This window comes from Podarcis liolepis (assembly GCF_965112155.1).
Source record: "Podarcis liolepis genome assembly, chromosome: 6".
Classification (NCBI taxonomy): domain Eukaryota; kingdom Metazoa; phylum Chordata; class Lepidosauria; order Squamata; family Lacertidae; genus Podarcis; species Podarcis liolepis.
The window spans coordinates 52,317,104-52,342,953 of record NC_139559.1 but is presented as its reverse complement, the minus strand read 5'-3'; the positions used below and the strand labels follow the sequence as shown (position 1 = coordinate 52,342,953).

At 40.5% G+C, this 25,850-nt stretch overlaps 1 protein-coding gene across 8 annotated transcripts in view; it reads right to left on the bottom strand.

Moving 5' to 3' along the window:
• Window positions 1-25,850, bottom strand: part of LOC310709624 (microtubule-associated serine/threonine-protein kinase 2-like) — a 147,019-nt gene that overhangs the window by 107,742 nt on the left and 13,427 nt on the right. Inside the window, exon 1 of one of the 8 annotated variants that reach the window (XM_083509511.1) lies at window positions 5,284-7,023. The exons of 6 other annotated variants lie outside the window; for them this stretch is intronic. In XM_083509511.1, the coding sequence (XP_083365637.1) occupies window positions 5,284-5,322 (39 nt within the window). In that variant the 5' untranslated portion in view covers window positions 5,323-7,023. Of the gene's footprint in view, window positions 1-5,283; window positions 7,024-25,850 lie in introns of those variants that run through there. One more of the 8 variants, XM_083509512.1, reaches the window with a different exon arrangement.

Below are 25,850 nucleotides of genomic sequence, written 5' to 3'. Positions count from 1 at the left end.
TTCTGAAAATAAGCTAGGGAGACTATGAATGTGTCATTTAAGATGTGTAAGACAACGGATAAACACCTGCAAAAAAACGTTGTTGCTAGTAAACCACACCTTGAAGCAGAGGATCTGAATAGGTAGACCATTCCAGTCCTTACCAGACACATATAAAAAAGGGAGTATCATGTAACATTCTGATCTCTTCAGTCCTTTTAAAATAATAAGCAGGGTTGACAACAACAAGGTTGATAACCAATTTCTGCCTCTAGGCATCAGTTTTGCTAAGCAAAATGCATGCTGCCTTCCTGCGAGATGCTCTCTCTCATTAAAGTGACAAGTGAGATTTCTTACATAGCGAAGATGGATAGCAGAGCAAATTAGAAAAAGTCAGCTTTGTAGCATGCTGGCAGCATATTATGCTGCCAAGAGGGAAAACTGGTTCTGCTATAGACTAGGGATTTCTGGCACAAACATGGCTGCATCTGGGGTGATATTAATAGAAGTGATATATCCTATTTCTCTAACGGCCACAAGGATTCAAGCAATTATTATTTGGCAGTACCAACAGAGGCTACCAAGGACCCTGTTGACTATTTACCACCACCAAACTGGGAGTAAAATAACCAAGTCTATAACATTGATACAATATGGTGCAGATGAAAGGACAGAGAATAAAAGTAAACATTAGTTTACTCAACTTATTTTGCACATCAGCAAAACACTAATAAAGACTTTTCCTCATTGGTTTTGCTTTTTAAACACAATCTACGCAAATCAAGAGCAACAAAGCAAGTGCACAGTATTACTTTAAAATGCAATTTAAAGGACTGGATAAATCAGAAGGTCATTAGAGAAATCCTGCACAGAAGGCTTTCACTGATTTCCTACTCACATTATTCTTCTCTAACTTGTCAGCAGAAAACTACTTAAATATTATAAACAGTAAATAAATAAAATCTAAATGCACGGAACCTAAAAACTTGTCAGGCTGTATTTAGAAGAAGCTAGCTGATTAAAAGAACAAAATAAAACAGAAATCTTAAAATCAACTTGAATGATTACCGTCACACTCTTGCAAGCATCCATATCTCAGTAATCCAAATCCATGTGTGAAATGTCTTGTAAAGGTGATTTTCGCAAATTTTGCCCAGTCTCCAATATTCCTCCTGTGCTCATGTTTAACAGTAGACATTGCTCATCATTTAGCACAAGAATAATGTGCAATAGCAGGCCTTGAAGTTGCTCATTGCCCATCTCTTTGTCTTCTCCTCTGGAGCAGTCACAATAAATTCTGAAGCTTTCACTTCCAGTATAGAATAACTGCTATTTATATAGTTTGATTGAAACAAGTCAGCTTTAAACATGATTTATAAAGGCAGCTTGGTTTTTTTTTGTTTTGTTTTTTTAAACTGCTAAGATTAACTACGGTGGTACCTCTAGTTACAAACTGAATTCAGTCCGGAGGTCCATTCTTAAGCTAAAACTGTTCTTATTCTGAGGTGCACTTTTGCTAATGGGGCCTCTGGCGCATGATTTCCATTCGAGTCCTGGGGCAAAGTTCGCAACTAGGAGCAGCTACTTCTGGGTTATCAGAGCTCATAACCTGAAGCGTTCGTAACCAGAAGCATTCATAATCAGAGGTACCACTGTACTGTTAAAGCTTCAGGCAACACATTAAAATATAGCTAATGGAAATTGGAAGCATTAGTTTCTGAATTCCTCCTTGTGACTGTGCAGAAGGATGAGGCAGAGTCCATGAACCTGAGGCTTGATAGCGTTTCTCTATATATAGTCAATGGCGTTCGGATGTAATGGTGAACTATGGTTTATGCTGCCACTACTTAGTCTTATGAGTTCCCCTCTCCTCCTCTGACACAGCTACAAGAGAGAGATTGGAAGATGTTGCTTCCATTTTCAATTAACCACAGTTTAGTTTTATGTCAAAAGCATTAACTATATCTTAATTGGCTTGTTTCAATCAACCATAATGAAGACTAAACCACAGTTTGTCCCAGTTCAGACATAACACTCAACTGAAGCTAGTTAAAAATGGAAATGAAAGCTTTTGCTCTCGTTATCACTGCTCCACCCTGGGGGAGCAGGCAAGCCCTAATACAACAGTTTAGCCTTATGTGCAAATGCACTTGTGACTAGGAAACATTTTAATTTTTGTAGTAGGTCAAGAAAACCCACAATTTCAAACAAGAATGTAGCAGTGGCAGAACAATTCAGATTTCCATCAACCTCATTCAGTCTCCTGCTGGCCATCAGATGTTAAAGGATACCAGTACAAAGCTTCCCTTTCTGTTTGAGCTGACCCATAATCTGTTGGAACCTAAGCTGGACCCACTACCGTCTCGTGACAGCACTGGGCTCAATCCTGACCCAGTCACTTTGCCAAGCTTGGAAGGGCAGAATTTACATTTTAATAATTCATAAACTATAGTAACCGAAGAAAAAGAAAGTGTGGATGTGCCTGATCCCCAGGGTATTTAGGGCCTAAAAATCAAGACACTTTAACTGGCACTACTCACTCCATGTAAAAGAAGGAGAAAAAAGCTGGCTAAGTGCATCCAGGCTGCATTTGCTTTTAACTGTATGTTTCAAGGATAAAGGGAGAGGTAACAGGAAATTTGGGTTAGCATTCTGGCCCCTAGAATTATCCGTCCACAAAGTATGAAGGTCATCGCTCTCAAAGTTGAGTCAAATTGAATGAGGCAGATCATTAACTTTGGAGGCTTCTTTCCCACTTGGAAAAACCTATCTCTTTACTTAGAGGCAGGAAAAATTAAAAAAGTATCAAAAGAAACAATTTGTATTTTCTGCTTCAGCACCTTTAAGTACAGTACCCATCTCAAGCACAGACATATTCACTCTTAGCAATCCAAAATGGTTGAATTGCCTGAATTAAATGCCACATCCTTGATACAGATAACCCCTATAATGGCAGAAGGGGAAATTGTTTCAATGAATCAAGTACATTAAAAAAACAATTTTGGACCTATGACATTACTAATGACCAGAACAAGTTCCTCTTTTTCATGACTGCATTGGTCTGAAGCCTCTGCTAGAATTAAAACACTCTCACTGGTACCCCATGTTCAGAAAATATTTGCATTACCTGACTAAATTTAAGTATTTAAAGTAAATTTAAAGTACATGGTACAGAGCAACAAACCTATATTCTCCCCCACAGTACTGCTCTGCTATGTGATATTTTCCCCTCTCCCACTTTCCCCTTCTATTGGGCATCCTCAAACCCTTTTTAACAAAAGTTTCTTTCCAAGCTATATATTCCCCTTAACTAGCACTGAAATAAACATAACAGACTTGCTATACCACAACCATTCTAGCAGCTATTAAAATGCTGGATTAAACAAAAACAACTTGGTGGGATTCACCTAGCCAGCTCCATCAGCAGAAGCCCTGTGCAAGACTTCCATTTGCACAACAGGGCTTCCCCTTCTCTCCTCCCATGCCCCCCAAAATTGGCTCAGGGAGGGGGGTCAAGGAACCCGCAGAGCAGCACACAGAGAGGAGGATAGCAAGAACCATTCAGTCCAGCAAACTGAAATGCTTGTTCATCATGGTGTGACACTGAATTCCACCCTGGGCTAGTTTTAGTTATTAAGGCCTATGACAAAGCAAGCAATAAACTACAGTCCTATGCATGTTTATTCAGAAATAAGTCCAACTGAATTTAATGGGGCTTACTTCTAGGTAAGTATGTAGAGGATTCTTTAACTGCCATTTAAAGACTACTTTACATCTGCAACAACCCATGCACACACAAAAAGACTGAGGAATTTGTACTGAATTGAACTAATGACTAATATTTAAGAAACATTTTAAAGCCATGGTTTATTCAAATTACCCAACAGACATCTGAAGCACTTGGATAATCTGAACGAACATAATGATAATTAAATATAATTGATTTAAAACAACATAAATGGAGAACACATAGACAATCAGGAAAAAATTAAGAAGCCTAATCTTTAGATAAGAGTACTATGGCAGTCCAGATAAATACACTTAGCATTCCTTGTGCCCAGAACTAGCAGTAGAAATGTTTTAAATAAACCACGGCATTTAATCCAAAAGTTATAAGATTTCATTCTATGTCCAGCTGCAACCTTTACGTCAAGCCTGTGCTTACTCGTATCACATGCCAACAGAAAGGTTTGTTCAGTACATAAGCAGTAAATTTAACGTGTGTTAAAATACTTCTCTGGCCTTCAGGAATCTGTAAGCAGAACTATGTGCTACTGTGCTGAATAATGTTAAGATTCTATGGATTACCATCCATCAACACAATCTATTTGAAAGTGGGTTTTGTTTTGAGCAAAAACAAGATTTCAAAAGACAAGCATGAAATTTGAGTTTGCTACATTGTTCCGGTGCTGTTTGTTCCGGATAAAACTGTAGAAATATTGAGCAATACCCAGTAATACCACTCAGGCAAATTCTTCACAGATGAGATCTGGCTCCAAATATCACTAAATGTGGGGCAACAAAAACTAAAGTTATGCTTTAATATATTTTTATTATATAAAACTATCTATTTTAGAATATATCTTATATAATTTATAAGCTCTTGCTTATAGACAAGAGATGTTTCCAAATCTATATTGCTATTTACTGGGCTTACACTAACTAGTGTTCAATTTCAAACAGAAGTTTCTCTAGAAATGTTACATTTCCACACAATCAAGTGGGGGCTCACTCTAATTCCATATTTTTAACTTGACACCAATTAACAGTACACTCCTACGCTTGACTATTCAGAGGTCAGTGGGGCTCACTCGCAGGTAAATGTGCAGAAAAGTCAGTCTTGTCTCATTAAGACAGAAAGGCTCTAAGGCTAATTTATCCCAAATGATCCAGTGAAATACCTAAAACTGCAAATAAGTCATTTCATCAGAAAACCTTGAGATGTGCTTTCCACAATACTAATTTATGAATCTAAAATACTTTTGCTCATCAGCATTTAAGTATATTCCCCAATGCCAACGGGTGACTTCATACATTTTTCATACAGCTTTGGAAAGTTGATTCCCTTTAAAATCAAACACCATTGGACTGCATGAAATCAAGAATTTTAATGCAGCTTCAAAAATCATTTTCAAAACCCTATAACAGAATTCTATTTAGAACGTTGTCATTAAAATAACTGAGCTCCAAATGCAGCTACAGCCTTATTGTATTCTTTTTCTACAGCAGAATGACAGTTCTATAATTTTCACAGCATTTTAAGCTCACCCCGGCAGGGAATTACTAATTAGATTTGTTTCTTACCTGTAACCCCCTCCTTCGTAGAATGCTCGAATCATCCATATTTTCAACTCTCAGCAACTCTAGGTTATCAAAATCTTTCAATACTCTCCTGTTCCTCACTTGTGCTGTTTTCTCTCTTATTTTCAATATTTCTTCTTTGCATATAAAGAAAAAATAGCTTCCTCTATCATGAAGGGTAACAGTCAGTGCCTCTGATCACTTATATACACACACTTTAATCTGCTTCCTTATTGACACTGTCACAACATATTCAAGTCTATTGAGAATCTAGGTTCCAGTATGGAGATGTTTTTGCTCTCTCACACATGTGTGTACAGGTTAAACACCTAGGAATGCAAGCACGAACAATATGCCAAAAGCAATCAATTCATATTTTCTCCTTACTTTGGTCAAACTGATCTCCTACACAAGCAGAGCAAACTACAACAGCTGCATTTATCTTGAGAGTACAATAAGCTTTGAAAATCCAAATCTTGTTTCCTTGAAAAAGCAGTGCCCCAATTCATTCATTTTTAAAACATCTTCGGTTAGTCAAATGAACATAGAAATCCCACATTCACACAGGGATTTCATTATGTTGAACATGTAAAATTCCTTTATCCTCTATACAGACAAAGCAAATGTCAGAGTCTTCAAATACAGTAGCATATTCTTTTGTTTCTGATGTCTCAAGTACGCTGGGCTCCTTCTTCCTTGAACGTAGTAGACATGATTTTCCTTCTTTTAGTTCTGTGCTGAGAGCTAACTTCTCCTTTTATGTAGTTCCAATCCGAAACACGTGTTTTGAATGCGTAAGAATTCATTCATTGGCACTGCTTTCATCATTGATGGAGCGGTCCTAAATAAGCTCTTCCATTTTATATCCCAGAGGGAAGCGGCACATGCATTATTTCTTATAGATGTTCTTCACTCCGTATTACGGTATCTTCCAACCCCATGATATAGTTGTTTTCAAAATGCACCACAAAAATCCAAAACGTTTCCTCCTACATGTGACCTAAAATCTCATTTTAAAAGCCAAAGAAATTAAGAAAAAGCAGCAAAAATACGATAAACAGAACTTCAAAGAAAAACTTCTAAGACACAAGGCAGAATATAAAGTGAACCGAACTTCCTCAGCTTGCTTTATAGAGGCCTTGACAAGCAAAGTTGCAAACAAAGGAAATATTGTGAAAGAAGAAATCTTAAAAAAAAAAAAGTACAGTAATCTTAGAAAGTGTTTTCAGGCAACAGATCCCACCTTCTGAACAGCACACACAACAAAAAGCAATCAACCAACTTTCCTTTCTGAATGATTCACTTAAGACAAATATCACATAAATCCTGTACTTTAAAAGATATTCATCAAGTCATTCCACTTATTAAAAGTGTAATAACGGCGACAAAAACCCAGACTTCAGCCTATTACGAACAGCTCCTCAAAAAGCTCCTGTTCCTGCAAGGACAGCTGCTACCAACGAGTGTCTCAGTCAGATATAATTTTCTGGCTCTGAAAGAGGGTGGATATATACATATTTTCACCAGCTTCTTTGTGACTGGAGCCACACAAGCTAACCATGCCATTATAAAGTGACCTAAGCACAAATAATGCCCAGATCCATTCACTAGCAACATTCTGATCCTCAGTGGAATCACTGTAGTCTTTTTTGGAAGGTGTTAACAAATCCACAGCTCACCATCCTTTCCTTCCATCTGCCGTTTTAAACAACTGAATGCTGAATTAGGTCTACTGATTCTTTGTGAGCCACCCAACAGAGCAACTAACTGCAAGCCGACTGATCAGGCAGCTTATTTGCATAAAGCACTATACAAAGCAGAAGCAGTGTGCTGCAGAAAACAACTCTCGTCAGTCCTTGATTTTAAAGCAACAGCATCCTCTAGCCCCAAAAGAAGCACATAATAGAAGCAGCAGTTAGCTTTGCTCTACGTGTACAGTACTAAGTAACAGAGTATAACATTGTTTTAAGTAAATGCCTGCTGGCAGTGCATGACTGCTTTCAGAAAGCACAGCATGAACTTTTATATTTCTCTCATATTTTCTCTCTCTCTCTTTCTCTCTTACACACACACACACACACACACACACGAGAAAAACAAGATGTGTTTAACAATTCCTTGAAGCTTTTCTTACTATCAGATATGAATTTTCAGTGGAAAAAAATCAATTGCAAAACAAACCATACTGCTCTGGTTATTTTTAGAGGAGTAAATCGATGGCCACATATACTTTGACAAACCAAATGTCAGTAAAATATTAAATCAGTGTCACCTGCCAACGATGAAACATACAGGTATGTTTCTAGATGACATATTCCAGCTTCAAAACCTAATGTCCAATCCCCCCCCCCCATATTTGCCATAGCTACATGTATTAATTTCTTTATGGATCCTAGAATATCTGCAGAAATCTATCTCATAGTACTTTGTCACAGAAATCAAGCCTGGAAAGTGCATCACGGAGAGAAGCATTCAACCAACCTGGTACTCACAAGATGTATTGGATTACTGTCATTCGAAACTTTCAGAGAACACAAGTTTGGCAAAGATTGGTGCACGCAGCTTGCCCAACTTAACATTTATGTCCAACCAACTTAGAGCTTTTGGGGGCACACCATTAAAAAGACCATACATAATTAGATCAACATAAAAGACACCCTCCATCAGCACCTTGTAGATTCCACTCTCAAAGGATTTATTTCCAACTTTTGGTGACAGTAAGTTTATATTAATCAGACAACCTTCAATTGACATTGTTGAACAGTACACACACACACGTTAGAATTCAGGAGGTTCCTTGAGCCAGCAGAAGGCACTTTAAATCATGCTTAATGCCCTGTCCACTTGTGCCAGTTCCCAGCTCCCACTTCAGTCCCTATGCTACATGCCATGGGTAGGCAAACTAAGGCCCGGGGGCCGGATGCGGCCTAATAGCCTTCTCAATCTGGCCCATGGATGGTCCGGGAATCATCTATGGGTTATTTGTGGGGCATAGGAATTTGTTCATTCCCCCCCCCCCGCAAAAAAAATAGTCCGGCCCCCCACAAGGTCTGAGGCCCCCTGCTGAAAAAGTTTGCTAACCCCTGCTATATGCATTCCAAAGTGACCTCAACCCCTAGTGACGGGTTTGGGGGGTGCAGCAGAAGGGGGAAAACAGGAACCTAAGGTCTGCTCATACTTTTCTAGATCCAAACTAAGGTCCATTTGTGAAGTTTAATATTTTCATGCTGTATTGATTCAGGGAAGGGGAGGGAGAATCCACTCTTTTAACCCAAACTTTATTTTCACTGCATTTTAATGTATGTTATAAGAAGACTTGTAGTCAGAAATATGACCTTGCTTGGTATGTATTGGTCTCAAACACAAGGGCATTCCTCACAAATTCTGTATCATTGCTAGTTACACTTTGAAAAGCCAGTACATGAGAAATATATATAAACAACTCTGCAAAGAAAAGTGGTATCTCATAATGAAAGCCTCTAATTTTCTTAGCTAACCAATATAGATTTCTTAGTACTAGATAGCTTGTATTGCAAAAACTAGTCAAAACTATTTTACAGAATTGGGGGAGGGGGTGCTTTGCCAGAATACAAAAAGACAACAGCATAGTGCTGCAGAGAACAAATATATTGATGTTATCTACTTTCTACTCCTAAAGATGAGCCATTTGAAGGCTTAAGGTTCCATAATTTTCGTGCACTGTCAAAATGGCTCACAAGGCTTTTAGTAAATGGCAAAGCTGCAGCTGAAACTGCACTCTATGTTCCAATACTATCCTAAGTCAATGTTTTTTCTTACTTCTGGCTGAAGAAAACTGCAGCCATCAAAGCTATTACCGTGTCTACAAGCTTCAAATGTCAAGAGGGTCTGCAGTGCACAGCCTCTAAAAACAAAATATGGAAGACAATATTTTTCAACTAGCCATGTGCTGATATAAAGCAAGCATAAAAGTTAAACAGAAGTTTTCACAAAATCACTAATTTTCATTTATTCAGAGCACAGGGTTAGAAATGTAAAGTTTCCTCTAGTCACTTCCTTTTCCTTCGCATACGCCTTATGCGTTGATCAACAAGCTTTATAGTACAGATTATGGGTTGTATCCAGTGCTAGTCCTACTCAGAGTAGACCCATTAAACTTAATGGGCATGATTATCTCAGGTCCATTAATTTCAATGGGTTTATTCTGAGTAGAACTTAGTTGGATACAACCCTGTATCCGCCAAGGCCCCTGAATTGCTACATTATAGTTGCCTACATATCCCTGCTAACAAGAGGGTATTCCCTAGGGTAGACCAAAATCTATCTTATTCTAAACAAAACATACATTTTGAGCCAATGTGAATGTAAAAATTCTCATACAGAACTATTACTCTGTGTTTTTGCTTTCCACAGACAACTCTTCAACAAGTGTAAAGTACAGGACCTTCCACGTGCCCAGTTCTTTAAAAAGACCACAAGAGAGGCTCACAGCATGAACAGCAACAGTAATCAAAGTGCTCCCAGCTGTTCCCCTGTGGCATTACTAACCTACTTGCTCCAGATAGTCTCCTACAACTCTACAAACTTCATTACATTTATGAAGGCATATCCAGCATCAAGATGGAGCCATGGGAACCATCAGGGCTGCTACTCTGGTTATCTGCAACACAACTGTCAAAAACACAGATACTGGGCAAGAAGGCTGGCAACACCATCCATGCGTCTTTCTCCCAGAACTCACTCTCTCCATCTCTGAAATTCTTCAATAAAAAAAAATCCTTCCAGTAGCACCCTAGAGAGCAGCTACGTTTGTCATTTGTATGAGCTTCCGTGTTCATGCACACTTCGACTACGGCAGACCAACATGGCTACCTACCTGTAACTTCAATAAAAACTTTCACTTTGCCATAGATTTGTTACCTAGTGACTAGCAGACACAGATTCCTTTCTCCCATTCTAGCTCAATATCACTTCAGCTGGCCTCAGGATCAGACACTTATTGCAACCAGAGAGGGAACTTTTGCAACAAGAGCTCTTGTTCCAGAGAGTATATGGAGCCAGGACTCTGAGACCAAATGTACCATATTTACTCAAGTAATGCACCATCAAATCCAATGCACACCTTAATTTTTGCAATTTGGCCAAAAAAGGTGAGCATTAGATTCAAGTAAATATGGTGTCTTAGAGTAGATTCTCATGCTCCTCCCCCATGTTGCCAAGAGTCTGGAAATCTTTGCTTCCACATTTGCATCAATACAGTTTGTGTGTTTCCCAAACTGAGACACTGTGGTTAATGCTGAATATACCGTATTTTGCGCCCCATAGGACGCACCGGCCCATAGGACGCACATAGTATTTTTGGGGGGAATAAAGAAAAAAATTTATCCCCCCCCCCAGGTGCGGGGCTGGAAGAACCAGGTCGGGGAACAGCGGGAAGGCGCACTCCGCCTTCCCGCTGTCCCCCGAGCTTGTGGGGCTGGCGATGGGGAGAAGTGCGCTGAGCCCGGGACTGCAGGCAGCTCCGCGCGGCCATCGGGAGCCGGGCGGGGCTTCGCGCCCCGCTCCCGATGGCCGCGCAGAGCTGCGCTGAGCCCAGGACTGAAGGGAGCTCTGCGCAACTCTTGGAGCCGGTCTCCCAAGGGTTGCGCAGAGCTTCCTGAAGCCTGGAGAGCGAGAGGGGTCGGTACGCACCGACCCCTCTCGCTCTCCAGGCTTCAGCGAAAGCCTGCATTCGCCCCATAGGACGCACACACATTTCCCCTTCATTTTTGGAGGGGGGAAAGTGCGTCCTATAGGGCGAAAAATACGGTAGTTTGTTTGAAGAAAATTGACTTCGTTTAAGTTCTGGAGGTAACCCTTCAGTCTTTACCTGTTATTCTCTTCCTATACTAATGTAGATCTTTACCATAGACCTTTAATGTTACTTCAGTTCATCTAGACCTTAATATCAACAAATGCTTCCCAAATCAGTAAGCAGCAGCCAACAACTCAAGTTGCTTTGCATCTGCATAGACACAAAATCAAACATGCCCGTGTGAAAAAAATGTCCAGAGTATTTCTTGGGCATGCTCCTTCCTTAGCCTGAGCTTCTGATCTAGGTAACCCACAAACAATTTATTCAGTTTCTACTAGCAAATCAAAGATCTGTATTCCATGCAACTTTGCACCATAGCAAATAGAAAAGAACTCTTCAGCCAAGCTTGCAATCGGCTATTTGTGACCACCCTCCCTACCCTAAGTCCATTAATAACAGTTCCTGCTTTAACACAAAGTGTGGAAGCACTGAAATCGTCCGGGAGGAGGGTTGCAGAGTAGCAGGAGTCAGGCAACCTCCATCATGCACGGATACAGCTTCATGCAAGAGCCCTTCCCCCCAGCTACCATCACTGAATATTAGAGGGAGAAGAATCCAAACTCCTTCATTGTGTTTACAATAGCTCAACTTTGTAACTAGGGCCTGAGTTTCTTTTTTGTCTCCTCCCTACAAAGTCCTTTTACCTTTTGTGTTGTATTTTTCTCAGACAGTAAACCTGAGTGCAGGGACTCTCATGTTTATAGCCTATGCTGGAAACCCTTTCCAGCAGAGTAAAATTCTTTAACTACCGTATTTTTCGCCCTATAGGACGCACTTTTCCCCCTCCAAAAATGAAGGGGAAATGTGTGTGCGTCTTATGGGGCGAATGCAGGCTCCTTGGCTTCAGCGATAGCAACGCGAAGCCGCCGAAGCCTGTGCTCCGGAGGCTTTGCGTTGCTTCCGCTGAAGCCAGGAGAGTCTGCTCTTTGAGGCTGGCGGTGGGGGAAAGCAATGCTTCCCCCATCGCCAGCCCCAGAGGATGGGGGGCAGCGGGAAGGCGCACAGCGCCTTCCGGCTACTCGCCAACCCGGCTTTGAGGCTGGCGGTGGGGGAAAGCAGGCTTTTCCCCAAGGAGAGAGAAGGGACTGACTGTCCGAGTCCGTCCCTTCTCCCTCCTGTGGGCTTTTGCAGGAGATGGGGGAATTCCCCCACCTCCCGCAAAAGCAGGCAAAAGCCGTGCGCTCTTTAAAGGGGCTGTGCGGCTTCTGCTGGCTTTTGTAGGAGGTGGGGGAATTCCCCCACCTCGTAGAAAAGCCCGTAGGAGCCGCACAGCCTTTAAAGAGCTCGCCACTCTTGGGGACTTTTTCCCAAGGAGGGAGAAGGCACTGACTGGCCATTTCAGTCCCTCCTCCCTCCTGTGGGTTTTTGCGGGCGGTGGGGGAATTCCGCCACCTCCCGCAAAAGCAGGAAGAAGGTCTTGGAGTAGCGCACAGGCTGCGTGCAGCCTGTCCGCTGTTCCCACAGCTGTGGGGGGGTGTCATATTTTTCCCCTTGATTTCCCCCCCCCCTGAAAACTAGGTGCGTCCTATGGGCCGGTGTGTCCTATAGGGCGAAAAATACGGTAAATAAAATTACAATTTTCTCTTATCTCCAGCAGCAGCCTTAGGCCTTGTTTCGACACCTCTATTTCCTCCTAGGTAAACAAACTATGTACTGTTTAGTCATGTGCCTACTCTTTTTTATTTTAAGGACCTTACATGTTGCATTTTAGGTTGTATTATTTTATATGTACCACACCCTGGGTCCATGTGGTGAAGGGAAGAATATATATGTGAGAATAAATAATACATAAAATACAACTACTATTGTAAGTAAACAGCATATATATATATATATATATATATATATATATATATATATATATATATATATAAAGTCTGGTTATGTTTATATACAGACTGTGGTTATTAATATGCAGAATAATAATAAAGTAAAACAAAACAGAAGTTTGTTACACAAACATAGAATAAGATATTAAGTGACTGAAGGAAATACTCTAATCTTCCTAACAAAAGGCAGAAAGACTGCAAAAGACACTTGGTAACATTCACTGCTTAAAATTTATAAATGATGGGAGTTAGAAATCAATAATAAGCAACAGCAGATAGACAAATGATGTAGCAAGTGAAAAGGCACCTGAGGGTACATTTAACTGGCAGGTAACAAAATGTGCTAATTGAAACAAGTAGGGTTCCAACCCACAGAATTCCTTCTCTGCAGCCAAGAGATGGTACAGCTATTAAGTACAAAACCTGTTCTTTTTGGAGCTATTAAGAAGAACATTTTTGCATTAATATTTTTAACAGTATATGATTAGAAACATCTTTAATACTACTACAGATGTGTTTAAGAACTTAAAAAAACATATTGTTAAATGTACATTCTACTTTCAAGAGTATCATTCCTTCCCACTCTGATTAACATCTTAGAGCCAAATGGTCTGGAAAAATCAAATCAATGTCTATATGGATATTTCTGCTACCATGACAGAACAATCTGTCTCACAGACAAAGCACTGCACATCAGTATATGTAACAAGGTAAAGCTCAATTATCAAGCCTATCATAATTTAAAATGTGACATATTTATCCTTAAAGCTAGGCAATGTGGAAAGGGACTCTAGAACAGCTGCTTCTCACCAATTTAAATGCTCATGTGTTTTACGTTGACCTAGAAATCAGCATCATCCTAACCAAAAGCCAATTAGATAATGGTATTTTTTCAGCTTATAGAATAGTAATTTAACAGCTTTAGTACTGTAAAGCAAATCAATAAATCACAGGTATTTAGGCTGGTTTTTCCTTACTATGGACCCAAAACATCCTAAAGAAAAAATGTGTCTCCTTGCTGTAACCAAATTCATACATGGCCAGGCTGTTATGTTATTACAATTAGGCCACTATCTTATCAGGGTCAGACACAAAAAATGTAAAAGCTGTTCTACATAGAACTGAGAATTCAAATTCAAGAAGATTTGTAACATTCAGGATTGTAATATATTAAAATTGTATTAAGATCGACCTATGATCCACAAAGTCCATTAAAACCTACATTGATTGGAGGAACTACCCAGGATTCCAGAAAGAGAAACATTTCCTGCTTGCCCAGATCCTTTTAACTGGAGATGCAAGGAAAAAAGGATGTGCAATGAAGGACTATTATAGTATGCAGAAACACACAACAAAACTGATTGTGGGTTTGGGTCTGGGACACATAGGGATTTTAGTCTAGAAACGCAGGGGGAGAACATGATACTAGAGAGCTTGGAGCCATCCAATGAAGCTGATTGTTGGAAGATTCAGGACAGAAAAAGGAAGGCACTTCTACACACAGTGCACAATTAAACTATGGAATCTGCTATCACAAGATGTGGTGATGGTAACAAACTTGGACAGCTTTAAAATGAGATTAGATAAAATCCAATAAGTCTACCAGTGGTTACTAGTCATGATGGCCAAGGCAGCATCTGCAGCATCAGAAGCACTGTGCCTCTGAGTACCAGTTGCTGGGGAACACAAGTTGGAAGAGGGCTGTTGCCGGCTGCCCACAGGCATGTGGCTGGCCACATTGGTTCAGGATGCTGAACCTGGCCTTTGGCTGCTCTTATATTATTATGCTCTATTATAAAGTAAAACTTGCTTATCCAAGAATAGATTACCTCACGTCTTTTGCAACTCTCACTGCCTGGGATCAACATCTATAGCAATAGTGGGCATCGAAATATGCAGACATCCATGCTGAGGCAGCAGCAAGTCACATCTCAGCTATCTCAGAGGCAAATGAAACAGAAAAGCACAAGCCCCTGTGTTGGAAAATCCAACAAAGCTGGGGAATGGGATAGGAACAATTGATAGTGCTGAACAAGTGGATTATGTCATCTGCACTTCCACCCTCACCACAAAAGCAGTCCCATCCCCACCCCATTTTTGAAGTTCCATCAAAAGGGGAAACGGTTGGGAAGGAACAGGGATTGGGTGTGGAAAGAAAGAGTTCAGCAACCGCTTCAGCAGCCCGCCATTCTCTGCTTCAAATCATACTCCTGCTTCACAGGAATTCAGCACAACCTACACATTCGAACATGTTTGTCATCCTGCTGTAACATGTAGTTAAAGCCCAAGCACAGCTACAAGCAGGTCAAAAGTCAGTCCACACCCACTGTACACCTCCACAGTTGTACCTCCTCTGACTGCTTTTAAAGCCCTTAATGGCTTGGGCGTGGCAGCACAGGAGCTGCCTTTTCCTGTATGTCCTCTGTGCACACTCCAATCATTATCTGGGCCCTGCTTTAAATCCCTTGACCTCAAGAGGCAAGGCTGGTGCCAACTAGGAGTAGTGTCTTTTCTGCTGTGACACCAACCCAACGGAATTCCTTGCCAACAAGGGTCCATCAGGTAGTTGGTGAAGACCTGGCTTTGGGGGTGGGGGGAGCCTTCAGTTAATAATGTTATTTTTGCTGCCTCAGTTCTACATTATTTCTGTGCTGCTGGAACTGTTAAGCTGGTTGGTTATTGTTAATTTATTAATCTGAGTGTATGCTAGACATTTTTTAAAGAGATTATGCTTGTTTTATTCTTTCATTACTGCTTCTTAGCAGCCTAGAGTCTCTTTGGAGAACTAGGTGGGATCGGAAAAAGTAAAATAAAGAAATAAGCTGTTAGAAAGAACATGGAACTTGTGACATGTCTGCATGCGTATACACACACCTTTGTTCCTATGTTAGAAACAGTCCTGCTGATAGGACACTAGCCTTGCCAAGGATTCAGGCAACAAATGTTCACAACTGACAGGCAAAGCTCTACGCTGACCTAAGTACTACAAGTTGTGTGTCAAATCAAAATAAAAGCAGTGGTTCCCAAATGATCAATTAAGACTCAAAGGGCAACTGAACAGGAAATGCAATCATTTGGTACATCTCCTCTGATTACAGCTTATGATTCTGTCTACAGAGGATTTTGAAAAGCAAAGGGATGTGTTGGGGTAAAGATTTTCATTTTTTCCATTTAAAAATTAGACATTGTGTATAGGCACATATGCTACAAAGTTATAATATTATTTACACAGTGACACATTGCTGCAAAGTGCCAACAGTACAGTAGGGCAGTATTTACCTGCAAAATGATGAAAAAAACAAGATTTAATATTTTTCCTTAAGAGAACTTTAGCAACATTTCTAGTCAGAGAAGCTTGAAGAAAATGCTTACGACTCTTAAAGTTGGTTTTTTGTTATTTAAAATCAACATTTTGCTTTATAGGTACTGATTCTGGCTTTGTCGAACATATGCAGCTAGTAGTACAAGGACTTGATCACTCCAGCTGTCTTAAAGATTCTGCTGGCAAGAGAGGATTTGTGACAAATCCCAGCATGCTGTAACTTTCCCAATTACATTAATAACTTATGCAAATGAACTGTGGCCTCCAGCTCACTGCAAACTGCCAATGTGTCCTTCACACTGTGAGTTGTAGTAATATGTTCTGTGTTCGCTAATCAATTCCAAAATTCTGCAAGCACTGCAAAAATATAAAATTTTAAAATCCAATGTAAGCAGCTAAAAGAATTCAACTAAACACAGTCAGCACAACAAGTCCTGCTGTCCCCCGCCCCGTCCCAGCTCCCCACCCAAATAAGCTCTGGTGAGAGAAGAGATTGTTTCATCTGGCAAGCAGAAATGTTTGCACTGACAGAATAATTATAAGACCACAACACTGAATTCCTCTTTAAGTTATTATATCTTCCCATGTTCTTTTTTTGTGTATTCCTACACCAAACATGAACAAATTGAATCAAACACATTGTCCATATAGCGGCTTACTTGAATGATAAAAAATGGTATTCCAAGATGTCATTGCATGCAATGAACTCAGTCAGCACTGACATTTTTTTTAAAAAGTGTATGTTCCATTTTATTTATTCCAAAACATATAAGAAACATGTCATTTTGTTCCCTGCACATTCTGAATGCAATGTGTAATTCAAAACCATTTTGATAAAATATTTGACACAAGAACTGTCAAGACCAAAGAAAATAAAGCTATAATATAAATATTAATTTGTTTAAGAATATGCCAGACCTTATTTCACATTTATTCAATATGAAGCTTAAAGTAAAGCAACTGATTATTTTTTGCTGAGGCAGGTGGGGGGGGATACATTTGAAAGCTTCTTGGCAGAGTTTCATGAAGGAAAAAAAAAATCTGAAAGTTAAAAGTAGTCAGGTAATTACCAAATTGGCAGTGCTGTCAACTTTCAGCTAATATTGATCTTTAATCTTAAAAGCTAGCTTAAAATGCTCAGCATTATTCAATAATGGCAGAGATCCTAAGGCATAACTAAATACAGTGGACGCTGGGGTTGCGAACATGATCCATGTGGGAGACACGTTTGCAAACCGCAGCGCTGCATCTGCACACGCGCGGGTCGCGATTTGGCGCTTCTGCACATGCACAAAGTGTGATTTAGTGCTTCTGTGGATGCGTGAGAGCCGAAACCCGAAACTTCCGGGCTCGGTGCAGTGTGCAACCCGAAAACCCACAACCTGAAGCGTCTGTAACCCGAGGTATGACTGTACCTATAAATATATATTAACAATGCAATCCTATACATGTCCACTCAGACGAAAGCCCCCCTGATTTTGGTATAAGTATAGGGTGGCAGCCTTAAGTAGCATATAGGCTGCACTGGCAGCATTTGCTAAATCTTTAACAACTTTCCAGAGGTCTGAAAATACCAAGCAGAGTTCTCACAGCATTCTGTTCCATAAACTCAACTCGAAGTCTGGAGGCTAAGCAAATGTTATAACTATGGTCTGTAAATTCAGGCATCACATCAAATAATGGTTTGCAAACCCGCTTCAGACAATGGCTTTTTATTCTGGATTGCTGGGCCTGCAAATTGTATACTAGGGTATACTTAAACACAGCAAACTAGCACTACAATTTAAGAAAAAATTAATGAAAGAATTATTGCAATCCTATGTATGTTTACTCAGAAGTAAAACTATACAGTTCAAAGATGCTTACTCCTGTCTATGGACTGAAGACTACATCAGTGTACTGATTAAATTTGCACAAGAATCAAAGATTTCAGCAGAATTGTATTTAGGCATATTTTTCAGCAGGGGAAAGAAAGGACAGCTGCTTTTAAAGATTTTTATAGCATCAGAAAAAAATAAATACTACCAAAAATGGAAGAATATATTTAGCTTTCATTCTGCATTCAGCCGTAATCAACTAAAGCTGCAATCTTATGCACACTTGCCTAGGAGTATGGTCCCATTAAATAGAGTGGGACTTACTTCCAAGTAAAGACCCAGGATTCAACGACACAGCTGCAGCTCTAGTGAAAAGGGTATTCATTTATAATTGCATCATTTGATATCTTAACAAAAAAATGCTCCACTGACAAGAAATTTTCATCTCACTATAGGAAAGGGAATACAGGGCAGGAACTGTGCTTTAAAAACAACAACATATGCTTGGGGTGGCGTGGGGATGTTGGCAATGGGCTCCCTTGAGCCTATCTGACAGAGTGTGACTAGCAAGGAACTAGCAGATTCCAGCTAGGCCTAGGCAGAGGCGTAGGAAGGTCAGGTGGTAACCGGTGCGGAAAATTTCTTGTCATACCCCCCCCCCAACACACACACATTGGGGGTTTTTTTGTGTTTTTTGTTTGCCTGCAAAAATGGTTGTACGTTATTTCATATTTTCTTACAAAGGAATGTGGATTCCGGGCCTCTGATAACAAGTAGGCGACTATGGACAGCTACTTAAATCTACAGGATGGATTGTGTTTTGGCTTGTGTTATTTATACAATATTTATTGTTTGTTTATTTAATAAAATTTATTTCTAAAAACCTGCAAAGCGGTTTACCAAAACAAAAAAAAAACACCACAGCAGTAAAATCAAGAAAAATTAATAATCCTACTTTAAAACATTCAAAAGCTAAAATATTAAGATTAAAATTACTTCAACTTCCCAAACATCTAGGTATGCTTGCCTAAAGAAGAATGCTTTTGCAGGTGCCCAAAAACAGTCTAGCAAAGGCACGTGCTTTGTTGCAATAGGCGGGGAGTTCCATAGTGCAGGTGCTATCACAGTAAACAATGCAGTACAGATATTATGTGGAACCTGTAGTAGTGCTTGAAATTACTGAAGAGGAGGTTTTATTTATTGTGATTTCACCATGCTCTGTATTATCTGAAAAGGAAAACATTTATTTAAAAAACAGGACTGCACAGCAGCAATCTAGGCTCATTGTGAATAGTGGGACTTATTCCCGAGCCGATGGTGCATAAGATGGGATGCACTCCTTGCATCCAACTTGTACCTAAAACTCTGCACAAGCCTGCACCAGAGAAATGTAGAGTTGGAAGGGACCCCTGAGGGTCATCAAGCCAAACCCCTGGGGCAATGCAGGAATCTCAACTAGGCCATCCCTGACCAATGGCCAACTGTCTTCTGTTTTTCCCTGGAGGTGGGGAAAAAGATTGAATTGAAATTTCAGCCTTCACGACACAGGAAAACGGCCAAGTAAATAGCTATTTTCGTGGAGGAGGGTCAAGATATTAACTGATGTGCATGAAATTTCATATATAGCTATATAATCCCTAGATAAGATAAGATCTTTGGAACAGGCAGTAACTAGCAGGGCAGTAATTGTTCCTTGATAATTTGTCACACACACCCCTCCATGATGGCACCTGGGGCGGCTCACCCCCCCCGCCCCCCTTTCCTACGCCTCTGGGCCTAGGAGGTCAAACCCCAACTCTGTAAGATCTGCCATGTACGGCTGCATTACAGCCATTTCCTGGAAGGTTAAAGGTCACTGTTCTATTTCTCAGGAACCACGAAAGCCTGTTTTTGAAAGGAGTGGAACTATGAGCAGCCCACAAGCTGATCATTATAAAAAACTTTGTAACATCAAAAATTTGATGCCCATGTTTCCCTCTTTCTTCCCCATCCCCTTTTCCTTTTGTGTCATTTCTGTTCTGAGAGAAAGGAACTGTATTGTTTTTAATAATCTGTAAGCTGCTCTGGGAATCCTTCCAAATGAAGGGCAGAGTATGAATGCTTTGAATGAATGTACCGTATTTTTCGCTCTATAACACGCACCTGACCATAACACGCACATCGTTTTTAGAGGAGGAAAACAAGGGAAAAAATATTCTGAATGAAACAGTGGACGTATCATTTTTGTGCTTCATGCTGTGGCCACAGACATGTGATCTGATGGTGAATTTGGGGTGACCCAATGCAAAAATCCTGAGAATCCCTGTGGATCCATGCTTTGTAACCACGTTTTTGCACCATTGCAGCCCCAGGCAACAGTGGGTGCATGATTTTTTTGGGGGGGGGACAGGCTGTAGCCATGGACATGCTATGTGCTCTGATGGTGAATTTTGGCTGACCCAATGCAAAGATCCTGAGGATCCCTGTGGATCCATGCTTTGTAACCACGTTTTTGCACCATTGCAGCCCCAGGCAACAATGGGTGTGTGATTTTGGGGGGGCAGGCTGTAGCCATGGACATGCTGTGTGCTCTGATGGTGAATTTGGGGTGACCCAATGCAAAGATCCTGAGGATCCATGTGGATCCATGCTTTGTAACCACATTTTAAGTGGGGAGGGAAGGAAAAACACAGAAGGCTAAGAATGCAGGAGAGGGCTATAACGTGAGGAAAGGAAGGCAAAAGTTTCCCCCCACCCACCCACACAAGCCAGCCACTGTTTAAGGATTTCATCCTTTTAAATGGAAGAAAGCATATTTGAATGCTGTGTGTCTCCAAAAACAAAAAGCAGGAAGTCAAATCAGAATTTTAAGCCGAACCTGTAATCTCTCTTCCCTTCACATACATTGTTCCCTCCGGAGCAGGGACAGGATAGAGCGAGGGACGCTCTGCTTTCCCCTCTACTTGCCTGGAGGGGAGGGGCTTTCCCTGCTCTTTGTTTGGACGCTCTGCTTTCCCCTCTACTTGCCTGGAGGGGAGGGGCTTTCCCTGCTCTTTGTTTGGACGCTCTCCTCTCCTCTCTACTTGCCTGGAGGGGAGGGGCTTTCCCTGCTCTTTGTTTGGACGCTCTGCTCTCCTCTCTACTTGCCTGGAGGGGAGGGGCTTTCCCTGCTCTTTGTTTGGACGCTCTGCTCTCCTCTCTACTTGCCTGGAGGGGAGGGGCTTTCCCTGCTCTTTGTTCCGTTTGAGCAAACACAGCAACGAAACAGAGCAGGGTGGGCAGTAAGACCCTGAGGCAGAATGAAGGAAAGCAGCAGCTTCCTGTCTCACGGAGCTCCCTTCTCCCTGAAGCGCGGTTTGATTTTTGCCTTATTTTTCGGCTCCAGGGACCACACATTCGCTCCATAACACGCACAGACATTTCCCCTTCCTTTTTAGGAGAAAAAATCTGCGTGTTATAGAGCGAAAAATACGGTAAGTGCTCTCAGGCTAAGAAATCCAAACCTATTGCTTTTATCCTCACAACCATCCCTTGGAAGGTAGTGAACTCTCCTTCCTTGGAGGTTTTTGATTCTATGGATGCTTGAAGAAGGCTATTGTGACTTAATAATAAAATATCACTGTACTTTTCAGAACTAAACACAGCAATGAGTTATACTAATCTAAATCTATTGAGGTCCACTAAAACTACTAATAAATTTTGAGTTCCAAAAGTTATTTTTATTTTTAGGTTGCAATCTTAAATACACCTACTAGGGGAGTAAGCCCCAGCGAACACTAATATGCATAGGAAAGCACTGTTGCACACCCAAAATGAAATTCCCCAACTGATATTTGGTCCACATATTTGGTCAACGAGTTCAAGGGCAAGTGTCCTAAAATTTGAATTAGGCCTCAGAAACTAGCAAAGCAGAATCAGTTCATTTTATATTACTTACATAAGTTAGAACTTGTTTCAGAGAAAAAAGGAATTTAAGAGTCAAGAGGGACCTTAACTTTTCCGAAGTGCTTCCTGATGTTTCCATATTAATTCTTCAGAATAGCAAAAAGAATATTGAATTTCTCTAACACAGCAAACCAGAATGTCAGGAGTGGAATAGGCTCTTTTAAAAAAGCTGTTCAACAGGACATCAAGGGCGAAAGATTAAAGCTTCCAATATAAAAAAAGAGCAAGCTGAAATCAGACTCACAAGATACTCATGCTTTGAGGGGACGGATTGCAACCCACTGACCTAACATTCTGAATCCTCCTTTATGAAATACTTTCAAGTTAGAATAATAAGAATCATGCTTGCCAAGCACTCTCCAGCAGTTTCTCACTTTACACTCACAATAGGGCTGCTGTCAGAAAGAAAGCAGAGTCTGCGTGCCAAAATCAATTCAACAAGCTCTTGGATAAAAAAACAAAAAACACAGCATTTGAGGATAATGAGAACTGCAATCATTCCAGCTGACAGCAGATGACTACCAATTATCATAAGGCAAGTTCCATGCATTTACATTTGGTTGAGTAGCCCCTAACCTGACATGCTTCAAAATATATGGCAAGCATTCAAGTTCTTTTAGAAATTTCACGTTAGCTGTTGAGGACATCCAGAAGCGAGAGAAGCTTATTTAAAGACTAAACAACTCTTTGCAAAAGAAGTTAACATTTCTACCACAAAACAAGGCAGTGATGAATACTGTGCTAAATGGAATGTGTGCCAACATAACATCTTTCACCAAATCTAAATGCTTAATAATCAACCGAATGTACAAGCATTCTGCATGTGTATACAAGGTGGATGCCTCCTGCAAATTACTATTCCTTCCAGAGCTATTTACTAGTTAACACAGAATAATAAACTATCAGCTACTGCCACACTCTGGGTATAGCCTGCTACTGTGCATAATTATCTTCCCTATAATTATCATCATACAAATAACTGTGTGCAGAATCGCCTCTTAAAGTATATTCATTTTAAACATTTGTACTAAAAGGCATTGAAGAGTAATTTACTTTTTTTGTACTCAAGATAATTACCCTTCCATAACCATTGCTCATCACAAAGAGCTGAGGATGTCCTTGTAAAACAGTAAATTTGGCTCAAATATTTCTACCAGAGATGCAGTTGTGCCTTAAAACTGTAACATAGAGTTGAGAATACTGCCTCCTTATCCAGTTTCCCTCAAATTGTCTGTCACCCCCATCTATCTATCTATCTATCTGGAGTACAAGCTTTACAATCTGTCTGCTGAGACTGTGTTTTATTAGAACTAATAGCCAGCATTTTATTGTAAGTTAATTTTAATTATTTTGTCATATAGCAACAACTGCCCTGTGCTGAAGAATATGAAAATTTTAATATTGAACCATCTACTATCTACTGTTTATTTTGCAGTTGTGTTTGTTCTCTATGCATAGAAACACTATGCATAGAGTAACTCTAAAGATACCTAACCATCATTTTGCATGATAGTTTCAATCAAGGAGCAGGTGATTGTCTATGCTGGGATACAACTGGACAACATTTTGAACCAGGATGGTTGTAGTTTTGCTTTTTAAAGAAGTAACTGTGCATCGAAGAACTATAGTCACAGTAAGTCGATTTAAGCTATATTTAGATGAGTCATGATATTCTTTTCCCAACACATACCACCCTCTGAAAAGGCTTAACATGGTGTGGAATACAGCTCACCTTAAGCGCCTCTAAGACAAGCATTCTCAATTCTTACAGCTTCTTGAAGGAGAAGCAATTGAATTACTAACAGAAGTTTCAATTAACTTTGAACATTCTTATATAATCTGGGAATACCAGGTAAGTAGTAAGAGAAGGTCAAAGAACCCGCCATATTAAAAAAAAATTCTTGCCAGGACAGGACAGGCAACATGATATAAGAAACCTCTACAGTAGAACCTCTACTTACAACCACCTCCACTTGCGGACATTTCAAGAAGAGTTTGGATTTGATATCCCACCTTTCACTCCCTTTAAGGAGTCTCAAAGTGGCTAATATTCTCCTCTCCCACAACAAACACTCTGTGAGGTGAGTGTGGCTGAGAGACTCCAGAGAAGTGTGACTGGCCCAAGGTCACCCAGCAGCTGCATGTGGAGGAGTGGAGACACGAACCCGGTTCCCCAGATTACAAGTCTATCACTCTTAACCACTACACCACACTGGCTTTCAAGCTGTGACCACGGCAAACCCGGAAGTAACCGGCGGATTTGCCGCCGTTCGCACCTGCGCAGAAACGGGCAATCACCGCCTGCACCTGAGCACAACGGTGCCTCTCCCAGCGACCTGTTTCGCTATAAGGACGGGCCTGTGGAATGGACTGTGGTCGTGAGTAGAGGTTCCACTGTATTATATCTCAACAGAAGAGAAGTACAACAGAATAGAGGCATTTTCACCTGGTAATTCAGGTGACCTACTCTGATTCTCAACAAACATATAACCATACAAAGCTGTCAATAAGATATCTGGGTCGAGGTCATAAAGCACCACCTATGGAATTGAGGGTGAATTCTCCGCCACCACTAGTTGGCACTTCTTAAGAGAAACGGGGTGGAGGGTGGAAGGAGAAACTGAAGGTATTTGGGAGCTTGTAGTTACAGCCATCACTTCCTAAAACTTTCAAAGCAAGTTCATTTTAAATTAAGCAATGGGGAATATCACCTTGTACATTACCTATTGAAGAAGCTGCAAGGTTTGTCCATGCTGAGAAAGTGACTTTCTTTAATGAAAGGTCTTGCTGCATTCAAAACCTAGTGACTTAAGAAAGCCGAACCCAGATTGTCAACTATGTGATCAAAACCAGCGTCTCTCTAACTCAAAGCCAATGTTTACATGACCAGAAAATCTCCTCCATTTCAAAATCTTGGCTTTAGCTTCTGATTTGTTATGAGAGAAACAAGCCACAAGCAGTGGTTCATAGGTAACACTTAGCGAGTGCTGTGGTTTGTTTCCTCCTAACTCGGAAATGGGAGAAGCAGGGTAGGTGTGATTTGAGCAGTATGTACCAAATGCTGTTTGATCTCAGTAAGTCAAGGTTTGTTTCTTACCACAGCTCACCATTACATACAAAGGGAACAAATGTTGCCTTTCACACAGGTTTCTTCCTCCCGGAACCAAGGAATTTGATTTCATTTTTGCTTTGAAATGTTATAAAAAAGAGTGAGGGAAACCGTAAAATCAAATTGTGTGGTTGCCATGTTCCTGGCTTGTGAAGTGGCCAGTTTTAGCTAATGCTTAAGGGCATTGGTTAAGTGGAATGCGTGCAATTTCGCAATTTCAAATAGGTGAGAAATAAATGGGTCTTTATTATGTTAAGGGTTTCATGTGAAAAAAGCATGCAAGAGAAATATTAAAGAAGGAAAACGAACAAGTCAGAGGATTTTGTACAGACCACAGTCACCCCACCATGGCCAAGACAAACACTGTTCAGTGGTGGACTGCACACTAGGTCTGATACACCATTATTTCCCTCAGCTGCTTTGTTAGAGTTTAGTAGAAAACAAAAAGCCTACAGGGTAGTTTACAAGGCAGGAAAAATAATTTGCAACGAAGGAAAAATATTCCTTATTAAAATGAAAGGGACTCCCAAAGCAAGTGATGGAATCCTTTCTATTCAACCAAGACTTAATTAGACTGTCATTCACACTTTCATAATCTCAAGGATAGGCTACTATCATGTGTTCTACCATGGACTGTCCTCAGTTGTCTGGAAGCTTCGGCTGGAGCAGAATGCAGCAGCTTCCCTCCTTGTGAAAATTTATCATAGAGAGATCACACACCACCGATGCCCTACAG